General features: G+C 41.4%; 1 protein-coding gene across 7 annotated transcripts in view; it reads left to right on the top strand.

Moving 5' to 3' along the window:
* Nucleotides 1-12,931, top strand: part of CUX1 (cut like homeobox 1) — a 271,634-nt gene that overhangs the window by 131,675 nt on the left and 127,028 nt on the right. For all 7 annotated transcript variants that reach the window (XM_064677781.1, XM_064677784.1, XM_064677783.1 and 4 more), the window contains exons 5-8: nt 2,987-3,124; nt 6,507-6,630; nt 8,568-8,644; nt 9,371-9,437. In XM_064677781.1, the coding sequence (XP_064533851.1) occupies nt 2,987-3,124; nt 6,507-6,630; nt 8,568-8,644; nt 9,371-9,437 (406 nt within the window). The remainder of the gene's footprint in view (nt 1-2,986; nt 3,125-6,506; nt 6,631-8,567; nt 8,645-9,370; nt 9,438-12,931) is intronic.

Consider the following 12,931-nt stretch of genomic DNA (forward strand, 5'->3'; position numbering starts at 1 on the left):
TCTCTTTTACAGACCACAGAAAGGGCATTTCCTTTGCTACCTCTCTCCGTAAGCCAGGGCCACTTGATTTTTTTGAGCTGTGTGTGCCTGTTGTTTGTGTAATGAATCGAAAGTTTTGGTCCATTGCTTGTTTAAAAATTCAGTGACCTCCTGTTAAATGACATGAAACATACTTTGTAAGCCTGGTTAATATAAAAAGGTATGCTTTTCCATGCATGCATATGTTGGGAAGAGTGGAGGGTATTTTTATTTATTTTTAAATCCATTCCACTCAGGTAAGAAAAAAGTCGTGACTGTAAGGTTTATACTTGTTTCAGGTTAATTGGTGTTCATAAATACTCCAGAAATAACAGGTTTTTAGGTTTTTTAAGCTAAAAGAGCATGTTGGAGCTTGCCATAAGAAATTATTTGTGTCTCTGCCTGAAATGTCTTGGTTACTTTATTGTCATACAGTGATTAGTTTTCTTTAATGCAGTTTATAAAAATTAAGTCTTAAGAGGTGCTTCAGCCGTGGGTGTTTTTACATGTCCTCCAGCAGTATTTAGTGGCTGCAGGCCATTAGTCCTTCAAATAGGCTCTAGTGAAGTTTGAGGTTTAATGCACAGAGACTTTTTTTACATTTTGTTTGTTCTGCCACTGTTTTGCTACTTGAACATTAACCTTTAATAGAGCTAAATTAAATATACATGTCCTGATGAATAATTATGAGATTGCAAGCATTTTCGTTTTGTACATAAAGCTTCTCAGGGATTGCAAATTTGACTTAAGGTTTAGTCATTATTCACTTCATAATGCCCACGTTATTTTTTTGTCCTTTAATTCTTTACTGATTTCAATATAAAAAGCCCTGTGTCTTCGGAGCAAAATGCCTCTTGTGGGTGTCCTGGCTTTTTACAATGGGTGTGTTAAAACGAGAATTAAATTAATTAAAAACAATTTTGTGAGGTTCAGTTTCTTTCACTGTGACGCTTCAACACCGCTCGATAGAAATCCCGCGGCCGAAGCTCGAGATCCCCAACCTGACACGATTCGTGGTTCCTGTACCAATTCAAGATGTGGATGGATTGAGACAATCCAGCCTTTCTTTACGTTCAGCAGCTGAATGTCCCGGGCTGGCGCTCTGGGAGAAACGCTGAGCTGCAGGAGTGTGACAAAACGCTCCTCGCCGATGAAGGTCGGCAGACCTCCATGGGAGAGGGGGATGTTGTGACAGCCCACACCGTAATTGGACCATACATAAATACTGCAGAGCCTTTAACTCGTGCTACTGCTGTGACTTGGACTTGATATTTAATTCCTTACCTGTACCCCCCTGTCTCTGCCACCATAACATTTTAAGTTTGATTTATTATAAATATTTTAATGCGGATAATAATAACGAAAAGTATTTGGCCTAAAAAGCATAAATGAAAAAGCTATGTAGTCATAAACTATGTATGTACAGAGAACAGATGACAAGCAACCTAGATTTTGTATTATGAACAGGGTAATGCCATAAGCTGTTGAAGAACTGGAGTAACAAAATGCAGCAGGCTGCTACTTAGAATGTCTCTGAGCTCAACATAACCCAGTGCTATTCTTTTATAAACTATGCAACAACGCTGGCATATTGAAAAAACACACAGGCTCATGCTTAATGTGTTAACAGAGGTACAATAGACTTATTATGTGTTTCCAGAGACTGAGGGTGGTCTGAAAAATTAATGACTGTGGTGGTTGAAAATTAAGTGAACTCCCTAATATATACTGTTGTTGATCCACTGAGTTTGGTGTTTAGCATTCCTCAACAGGAGACTAAATCTTTGCAGCCATTTCACAAGAGATGCTGGCGCCCACAGCAGAAATATATTCAATAATCTTTTATAAGTCCATTGCACTCCAGTGTTTTCTTATTCTTCTGGGAAGAAGTCCCAGAATAAATCACACGTGCACATGTCAGGTGTGTGCTGGGGACCCTCTTTATCAGAAAGGGATGAGCATCAGAGAATTAATTTTGAGAGGAAATTTGATTAATAGTATTAGAAACAGAGGGATCCAACCCCAAGCTTCATGGAGTTATTTACATCCACACAGTACTTCTGATTATTATTGATCTGTCAGTTAGAACAAGTACAGCTCAGATCTCCATGATCAAATAACCTCTTGGAGCTCTGCTGTGCAGGAGGGCACAGTTTGCTTCAGAAGTTCACTCCTGCAGAAGCAGAGGTGTGTGAGGGACAGTAGCTGTCTGTGAGCTGAGCAGTTTAATTGCTTTTTACACAAAAGTTCTCATTTTGCGAACAAAAATGTAAAACTGAAGACTCTCACGTGCCTTTGGTATCATGACTGCACCCAGGAACACTCCCCTGTGGATTAACAGCAGGATGAAGAAGGCATGTCCCAATGTCATGGAATCCTAGAATGGTTTGGGTTGGAAGGGACCTTAAAAACTACCTCATTTCATGCCCTGCCATGGGCAGGGACACCTTCCACTAGCCCAGATTGCTCCAAGCCCCATCCAGCCTGGCCTTGGACACTTCCAGGGATGGGGCAGCCACAGCTTCTTTGGGCAACCTGTGCCAGGGCCTCACCACCCTCACAGGGAAGAATTTCTTTCTATTATCCCATCTAACCCTGCCCTCTGGCAGTGGGAAGCCATTCCCCCTTGTGCTGTCCCTCCATGTCCTTGTTCCAAGTCCCTCTCTCTCTCTTGCCTTTAGGTACTGGAAAGGGCTCCAAGGTCTCCCCAGAGCCTTTTCCCCAGGCTGAACACCCCCAGCTCTCACAGCCTGGCTCCACATTTAAGGGGTAGCACAGATACAATGAAATATTTCTGGTTTTTGAAGTTTGCAGGATGAGGAATGTACAGGACTGATAACTCTAAGTAGGGCCTTACTGGCACTAAAATGTGTATTAATAGATAAAAAAGGACTCTTGAGCTCTGAACTGCTTGAATCACAGATGTGTTCCTGTTCTCTTATGTTTCATTTCACTGTTCCTCTTTCAGATCCGGTTCCAGCCTTGGATTTGGGACAGCAGCTTCAGCTGAAGGTTCAACGGATGCACGATATTGAAACAGAAAACCAGAAACTTAGGGAAACTCTAGAGGAGTACAACAAAGAATTCGCCGAGGTGAAAAATCAGGGTACGTTGCAAACATATTCTTTTATCAGCTCTTATCACTGAAATTTGAAGGCAGGGATTAAATTCGGTTTTATTTCGTGCAGGGAGAGTTGACAGCAGCACTGAAATTCAGTGTAGAAAGTACAGTGGTCTGTTACAGCCATTTCTGTATTTATGACTTTGGGTAGACTCTTTGGATTTGTTTAAAATTTCATTTCCTGTAACACCAAGGCAGAGGATGGAGTTGTTATTCTGCATATTGTGTTGTAGCCTTCAGCCCTGAAAATGACACCTGACTGACGTTGTATGTGACATTTTATGAGAGGCGGTGCTGGTACTGACATCAAGCTGAACGTGGGTGTGGGTGCTTGTAGGACATGCATCTTGCACAGACAGGCACCAAAAAAATCAGTATTTTAGACACACATACAAATCTGTACAAAATGGAACTTTTTCTGTGCTCTGTTTTCCCTTTTCTAAATGTATTACTGGAGTACATTCAGCATACTTACTTTATATTTACTCTAGAGACTATCCACAGAGCAATGTAAATACAAGCTATTACTGTTTAATTATTTAAGTTTTAATGAGACCAGAGTACGTGAAAATACATGAAAATCTCAATGAGATTTAAAGCCTGTTGGCTTTAAGGCTGTTCAAGTTTTCTTGTGATTCAGAATAAAGTTTCCTGCATTAGGAAACAAAATTTTACTCAGTTGTACACCTCATTACCTATCCATGGGACTTTTCATTTCCATGTTTAATGCCCAGTTCTGAGTGGTGGAAAGGTAAATTGTCTTGGCATTTGGGAAAATGGAGATTTTATTTTTTATATTATGGAACTGTTGCACCCAAGTAACATTTGAAAGCTGTGTTAGCAACTCAGCTGATTTTGTTACATCTCATTTTCAGCAGAAGGGACATATATGCAGTTATATATTTTGAAATATATTTTAACATAGAGGGTGTGACCTCTGAAGAGGACAGGTATCAGCATGCCAGGATTTGGGCTGGACTGGAAGAGATGTCATGTGGGAGCTGTAATACTCTAGAGCCTAAAAATACTCTAAAAAAGTATTTTTTGCCGCAAATGTACAATAATTGCAGTTCCCTGTGCAGAGCTTTCCTGAGACTCTGCATCCTCTTCATCCAAGCTGGATATAGGGGTTCATCCCAGAAAGGGGAAAAGCTCTTGACTTCCAGAGTTTTTTGCTGCAACCACTCACAAACTGGCATTTTTAATTTTCCCTGGTGCGCTCTCACTTCCTTCCCGTTTTCCCACTGTAACCTTTGCCTTGTTTTTCATTCCAGTGCAATAGTTGTACTCTCTGTTTCCAACAGGGATTAATAAGCTATGCAGGGAAAAGCCTGTTGTTAGCTGAGGGTGCTTTGATCAGGTAATCTCTTGGTTTGGAGGGCTGTGTGTGAGCTGTACAGTGCCTGTAAGAACTTCTTCCAAAACTGGCATAAATGGCAGTGGCTGACAAGCTTTAGCTGACCTGAGCAGTGAAGAAGGCACTCAGTGCTTCAAGCAATGTAGAGGATTAAACTGTACTTGTCCAACACATCTATTGTTAGATGCTTAAATGTAAAAACAAATTCTATTACAAAAGCCACTTTTCTTCCCATATTTGTGCACCTCTTGCATTCGTTTTTGTAGTTTTGTTTCCTTTTAAAATTAGACATTCAAACATTAGTCAAGATGCAGTTATATGCATTTCCATGAGATTATTTTGCTCTCTGCTTCTCGACATACCTGGATATTTTGGCAGATTCATGCCTGAAAACACCTGGAGCAAAGGTGGCTCCGGTGCTGAGCGCACCCGCTGTCCGTAGGAATGAGCATCCTGTTGTCTCTGTGAAGGAGCATCCTTTGCTTATTCAGGAAAAGATCAGAATTTGTATTACTTCCCGGATCTCAGAGAAGAATTTCCCTTTGCTGAGGGGAAAAAAAAAAAAGGAAAAAAGAAAAAGAAGTGACGTGTCCCTTTCATGGCCTGTTACTCAGTAACGAGCCTCAGCTGATTTCTGCACAGCCAGCAAAATCCCGCTCCTTCTCTCGGAGGCAGCTGGTTTGCTGGCATTTTTACTACTCTCCTCCCCCCTTTTTTGTGGTCACAGTGGTCCAGGCTGTCTTTGGTAATGCCCAGACAGCAGATCATGTCACCAGCTACCTCCTGTCTGCTTTACAGTTCTCGACTCATCTCTAAACATCTGGATTTTCAAAGGATTCTGTGTGGGTTAGTGTGATACTACTGAGGTCTTTCCCCCCAGCCCCATAGGCTTTATTATCACATCAGAGCATGTCTTCTTATGTTGTTTCTGCACAGTATAAAACTTTTTATGTCCAAAATATTTTATTTTTCCTTCAATCATTGGTAATGGCATCTGTTAATAAGCTGAGGTCTTTAACCCCCCGCCTGCATCCCTGTGTGAGTACACTGAACTGTATTGCTGCTGGGAGTCTTCTGGCAGTCCAATGCTTTTTCCAAATTCCATTATTGTTACAAAGCATACTCTGGTGAATGTCCTGCTTTTCCTCTTTGGAGCCCTATAAGGATTCAGTCCTTTCCTGTGGGTGGGATCAAAGGCCTTTCACGTAGGAGCGGATCAGGGCACGTGAAGAGATATTGAACCGTAGTTTTGCAGGTTTGTGCATCTTCTCTCCTCCATATCCAGGCATGGGATATCCATGCAAGATAGCTCCTTTATCCAAGAGAAGGAGTTCTGCAAATTCCCTGGAAGGCTACGAGTGCGCTCAGAAAGTTAAAACAGTTAATGCCTGTGTGTACAGCCCGGTGTGGATGATGAGGCAGTGAGAGCAACTGGGATGTACAGAGCTGCAGAGTGTCTGTTGGGTCTGAGCTGCTGTTGATGCAGCATTTCTCATCAGTTGTGGAGCAGAATGGAGCTGTATCCCAGATATGTGTTCAATTAGTGTGAGATTGCATCTGTGCATGAACCATAGTGGAACTGCCTCTTTGGGCACGAGCACAGTTAGGTGAATTAAGTGTCCTGTGTGTACATCTGTACTTAAACCTACACCGGGACTTTATTAATCTTCACTCAGCACTGAGCTAATTTTAGACTAGTCAATAAGGTGATATTATATTTCACAATTGATTTTTTTTCTCCTTCTTATTTTAAAAAAAGTCATGTTAGAGGAACCTTCTTCACTCTGCTTTCCAGCAAACTCCATTGATCCTTCTCAACCTAAACACTTAAAGTTCAATTTAACATTTAGGGAGTAAAAGGTCTCCAAAGGGACTCATATCCATTGATTTTGTGTCAGAGTTGAAGAGCTAAAGTTTAAAACACACTGAGCCTACAGGGTAAAGCAAGCCTTGTGTTGTGGAACCACGTGGAGCTGTGTAAACTCATTCTTCCCCGTTGTTTTTCTGTAGAGGTTACAATAAAAGCACTTAAAGAGAAAATCCGAGAATATGAGCAGACCCTGAAGAACCAAGCGGAGAACATAGCCCTTGAAAAGGAACAAAAGTTACAAAATGATTTTGCAGAGAAGGAGAGGTGAGTGTGGGTGTTGTGGAGGAGGAGAGATGTATTTTTGTGTTCAATCTCCCCAGCCAGGACCGACTCTGGGGCGTGCGGAGACAGCTCATATATTGAGTGATTCCGGCGATTTCCGTGTTTGACACGGAATCATTTGATACTCAGCTTTGCACAGCGAAACAATCGTGAGAGTGTGGAAGTAAAACAAGGACAGATTGTCTCCTGGCCGTGGTGTGGTGGGGGGTGTCGTGTTCAGGAGGGTGCAAACCTGCTTTTATTCCTCGCTGGCTGTGTTGTCCTCTGTGACACCAATCTGTCTCCATTAGCCGACAGGGTAATTCAGCCTGCTGTGTCACAGAACCGTGGTGCAGCCTGCACAACCCTGAGCTGCTGGAGATGAAGCACCCACAGCCTGGGTAAAAGGTGCATCACCCCTGCTCCCTTGGCAATGCCTCAGAGAGGGGATGTGCACCTGAACTATCCCGGGAAGGTTTGCATGTTCCTGTGCGTGTTCCTACGTGCCAAAATTAAGAAGAGTTTTAATAATTGCTCATTTTTTTTAAAGCGTTTTTTAATGCATTTCTAATCTCTTGCAAATGAGCAGGGAGTGTTTGAATCTTCACATTAGTGGGCAAACAAATCAGGCAGGACAAGACCGAGGGGCTAAAGAGGGAGTTCTTTCAGGCTGTGTTCCCTGTCTTGAGAATTTACTTCTCCCATGGAGCAGTAACACTGAACTATAATATGTTCAACACAACGTGGAAAACCTTCAGTTTACATGAGCTTTTTAGCTGAGGGTTGGTTGTTTAAATTCAGGTCTGAGTGGGAGGAATCTACCAGTGTGAATGCAAAGCTTTTTGTAAGTCTTCAATACCTGTGGTTGCTTTTTGGTAAGTAGCTTGTAAGCAGTGGCTTTAACAGCTGCAATTTAGATACCCTTAAAAGTAAAATAAAAGGGCAGGTCGTAGAATGCGAATAAAACTGAGTAGAAGATGTTTTGAGGTCTCAAAATATATAGTTCAGTTTGAAGGGAACTGACGCATGGTTCTTGCTATAAATAGTTATTAACTTGGTCAGTAGTGTTGGGGAATAAATTTATGCACTCTATGGAGTGCAGGCAGGATGCTGGTAGTTTCATAAGCCATTTCACAATTCTGAAATCTGCAGAATATCCTAAAAGCAATGTTGTAAAAAGCAGTGACTCCTGGGAGATGTTGGAACAGCTCCTTTCAGAGATGAGTTTTATAACTCCTGTAGCCTGGCCTTTAGCAAGGAGTGCAGTGCCTCCGTGGCCAGATGATTTTCAAATGGGTAGAACTGACACAAACAAGAAAATGTTGCCTGTGGACATAAGAAATGTGAGCATATGAAAGGTTTTCTCATGTTATATAGAAAATATCGGTGTGAGGTTTGTTTTGAAATATGTGTTTTCTTAGAGATTAGCTAATAATATTGCTGCATTTGGCACCCATTACAGCTCTGATGAGACAGCTGCTGCATCCATTCACTCCATCAGTTATGGCAACAAATTCCTTCATTATGACACTAAAATGGAAATGTATCATTCTTCTTGTACTGACTTTGTACAACAGAGGGTGCTTGGTGACAATTTTCTCGATGTGTGTGACATTTCCTAAACAAATTATGCTCAAGAAAACCTTCCACTGAAGTTGTCATTTATATAGCAGTCAACTCTTGTATAATGTTCACAGCTTATGTTATGAGGTGGCTACGCTGTTAAAATTTTAATAAGTGGGACCACAAAGTAGGAGCAGGATCACAGTGTGACCTGATTTAGGGGTCCCACTGAAGCACCTTGTAGCCTGGGTGGTGTTGGCAGTTGTCTGATTACAGTGGAGATGTTTGTTCGCTCTATCTTCCAACTTTGCAAAGCCCAGAGAAGTTGTTTAAGGTGGTTACGAGCTCTGTTCTCACCTCTTGTCTTCCCTTGGCAGAAAATTGCAGGAGACACAGATGTCGACGGCCTCGAAGCTGGAGGAGGCCGAACACAAAGTTCAAGCTTTGCAAACAGGTTTGGCTTCACTTTTCTGACCTATTCCAGTGATCAGGTTGGGAGGTGAGAGGAGAGGGATCACTGGGTGTATCAGGACTGTGTGTGAACCAGCTCCTGGAAGTTCAGGGAGATCCAACAGAGCTTTGTGAATCAGAGCTTCTTTTGGGCTCACACCCAGTCTGGTGGTAAATCCAGGAGACAAGTCCATGAAGGACCTGCAGCATCAGAGTATCCCTGAAATTACAGCAGGCCATGGAACTTATCATCCATGTGTGTTCTCCTCTGGCTTCACACACTCATGAACTAACTGTGTAGTGATCTCTGTGAACCCAGTTTCTACCACTGTGTCTTGCCTGTTGCTATGACTTGCCATAAATTTTCATCCCTGTACACTTAGAGGTTCCAGATCTGGGCACATTTGGCTCTGTTTACTATGAGAAAACAAGAAGTTTTTTTTCCCTGAACTATTGCAATGAGTATTTCAAATAAGTAATCAGTTTAGCCAGTGTAATAAGAAATTAATAATGTCTGGCTTTGTTAAGCAGAAACTGGGAATTTTTTGCAATGTAGCAGAAATGCCATAAAAAATTTAAAAAAAAATCAAAATTCTATGTTTTTTCTAAGTCATAAGCCTAGGTAGAAGAAACATACAGCAAAGAATTTTTCATCAGGAGATGTACAGCTTTATTTATGGCTGAATACTGCTGTTTCAGTACTGTAATGCTTCATGTTTATGCCTTTTAGCCTTGGAAAAAACCAGGACAGAACTATTTGATCTGAAAACAAAATACGACGAAGAAACTACTGCAAAGTAAGATTTCCTTGTTTTCTTTCTATGTCTCCCTTCAGGGTATCACTGCTTTTTTTTGTTTGTTTTGCATCTGTCTGTTGGAGACAGACAAGATGGGGGAGGCTCAGGCGTCCAAATTTGTTGGAAAACATGGTCATAATTTGGCCTCCTATGGAGAGATTATTAGTTTTCATCTTTTCTTCCACCCAGTAAGACTTTTCCTGGCACACATGCTGCTGCTTTCCTGGTTTCATTCTCAGGTGCTTCATCTGTTTATATTTTACACTATATATCTTTTGCATTTTGTTTAGAAAAAGGGCTGTTTCAGGAATATTCACTGTGATCTTTCAGTCTTGGTGAAAAATAAAATTTAGCAAAGGATTTGTGTTTCAGTGTTAGGCACCCTGGTTCCTTCTACTCCTGGGGTAGCAGTCATTGCTCTGTCAGATTCACCCCAAACTGCAGAGAGTAGCATTTTTGGCAGATTTCTCTTGTTTTCAAGTAGGACATGAAGGTAGTCTCAAAAATATATATTCTTGTCTTCCTAATGGCTACTGTTTTCAATTATCCTCTGGTTTTATTAACAATCAGGGCAGGGAACAACAAAAGAGACAGACTGCTGCTGGTTTCCTTTGAACCCTTCATATTTAAGGAAAGTTAATAATGAGAAAGAATTCTCATGATCAGCAGGATTAAGCCCAAAGAGTCATTTCTGTGTCTGGAAGTGGGATGGGAATGAAGAAGCCGTTTCAGATGGCTGGGACACTGTAAGGGAAGGGTTGGGAGACACATCACCTCCCTGTGCCCACATCCTGCAGAGTCCCACCTTCACCTCACTTCCAACTCTTGCTCCTGCCCTCACCACCCTCCCTGGCACAGGAGAAATGGGAAGTGAAGGCTGTTGGAAGCTCCTTGTTGGGGCATGAAAATCCACAGGCTGGGTTGGATGGGAGGAGTGACCTGGGCTTGGGTTTATCCATAAAGGGCTTTCTGGTGTGGCTGGTGCCACTCTGGACAATACAGGGTTTTAACACCAGTCAAACTGGCACCAAGTCTGAATTTCTTAGCCCGTGGTTCTGTGACTGTCGAGGATCTGATTCCCCACTGAGCTCATGGGGAACTTGGAGCTCACCAAATGCAGCCCATGGTAGTTCACAATCCATCAGCACTTGGAGTTGAAACACCTTTTACCACCGTTCAGGATAAGGTAAATTTTGGGTTTGCTCTGGAAGTCCAGTTTCCTCTGAGTTCCATGCAAGATGAGTTCCATGTGAGGTGATCAGAAGTAGTTTTGTTCCCTCATAGTTTCATCCCTCTCTAAGAGGCACTGACTAATGATGGGTCTGGTGGAGCCATCATTTTTTTCCTGCACATAACTGATTTTGCTGTTATTCTGTCTTGCAGTTGCTTCTGGGGGAACAGGCAGAGGCCAGTGGTTGTAGGCACTGAACCTAATGACCCCTCACCCTTTGTTATGTGTTTATTTGCAGAGTGTTTGCTTCGTTTTCAATACTATTTCCCTAAGTGCTGTAATTTATCTTAAACTGAGAAAAGTCTGTTCTCTAAAATATTTGTTTGCATTTCTAATCTCGTTCTTTCAGGGAGATTCACACAGAAATATTCTCATGATTTTGAGTATGATTCTTACCTAATATATATAGAATTACATAAAAATTAGTAACATCTGCAGTAACAAGAAGTTTATTGTGTTCTGTGGCAGAATGATTATGAAGACTGGGTCTGGAATATAGTGGTCATGGAGCTGAATCCTGAAGCAGACATTAAGCTTGTGCTTTATCTCCCAGACTAATGTACTGTGAAAACAAACTTGTAGGACCTAATAACAGCAGAAATATTTTATCATTGTTTTGGATATTTATGGCAGGAATAGTTCTTGCATAACAACAATCATCTGTAGCGTTTGTAGCCCAAATTTTGCAATATGGAAGTCTAGAAAAACATGAAAAGGGAACTGAATGTAGACAGTGAAATTGAGTCATGTATTTTAATTATAAAAGCTGGGAGAAATGCTGAAAAAACACCAATAAAAAGGGTGAAAGACAGTTTGATTCTCTTCTAAAAAGAAACCCTCTTTTGATCTAAGTCTGAAAAGCTACTTGTATTGCCAATTTTAATTTTATGTTTTAAAAACATGTGATTTTTATCTTAGGCCAGAATTGTTAGTTTTACAGACACTTATTCGATGCAGATGAATTGGAGTGCCTTCAGGAAAAAAAACAGATAATTGTCAATTTTTTTAAAGCTAACAGTGCTTTTAAGATTTTCAGTCTCAGAATAAAGCTGTCTTTCAACTACTTGAAACTTTGCAATTCTTTCACACCAAAAAAAACCAAGAAAGCAGAAGGAATACACAGTGAGAAGCCTCCATTATCAGCATTAAGGAGTCTGGATTTTGTCCTGGCGACTGGTTGAAGTTGGGGATCACTGTGTCAACTTGTTTATCTTTAATGTCCCGTTCAAAGGACGTGCAGAGGGAGGCATGGAGGTGCAGCTGGGCACCTTGGGGATGAGATCAGTGGCTGGAATGAAAATCTCCAGTCCAATTAGGTTCTGTCATCTGCCCCATGTCTAAAAATGCCCCGTTGCCTTTTGCAGGGAGCAGGTGGGTCTGTGCCCCCCCCGGCCCCCGTGCCGGGCGCTGAAGGTGTTAATGACAAAAAGAAGTTTATTATGTGCAGTCATTGCAGTCTGTCAGCTGGAATATCAGAAGCTGCATTTGACAAGATGGCAGCAGCAAAGTTTTCCATGTGTAGGCTTGAAGTAAAATGTAATTAGCCTTTATGTGCAGAACAAGGATCCATTGATGAATACAGCTGGTCTTTGTTTTCTTCTGTCATTGAGTGTGGGAGGTAAAAGTGTTCTTCTTCATGTTTATTAATACAAGATTCCTTAGACAAATGGCAAGCACAGTTTAATATTTGTTGGAACACAGAGGGGCTTGCCAAAACAGTTGTTGTGTAAGAGGATTTCAAGGTTTTCAGATTATAATCATCTCTGGGTTAAATAAATGAATGATTACTCTGCCTTTTTCAATTAAAGAGGCACATCCTCTCTTGAGGCCTGATACTGATTTTGTTTGCTGTCCCACACGTTTCTATCAGCAAACCTGGATTTAACCAGCACTAATGAGTTTGATCTGGAGATTCTATCAGAGCTGGAACTGAAAAGCAAACTCAGACTTGAGTTTCAGGAAAATTAAAGAATGTTGGGTTTGGTTTTTTTCATAGTGCAACAGACTATTTTTTTTTCTTTCTTTCTTTCTTCTCTGCAGAAAAAGAAACATTCTGTATACATTTCCTTAAGTTTTCCAGGGACAAACTGTTCTCCTCAGTAACGTTGCTCTTTCACTTCTGGTTTGCTGCAGAGTCCAAACAAGTGTTTGGGATTCCCAGCTGAGCAGTTAATGCTCCCAGCAGGAATGGTTGAATTCCAGTTTCAGATCAATTCCAGAGCCACCTCTTCGCTCCGACCCCTCCTCTCCCCCAACCTAAATG

The sequence above is a fragment of the Pseudopipra pipra genome, chromosome 21, assembly GCF_036250125.1.
Source record: "Pseudopipra pipra isolate bDixPip1 chromosome 21, bDixPip1.hap1, whole genome shotgun sequence".
In the NCBI taxonomy this organism is placed as follows: domain Eukaryota; kingdom Metazoa; phylum Chordata; class Aves; order Passeriformes; family Pipridae; genus Pseudopipra; species Pseudopipra pipra.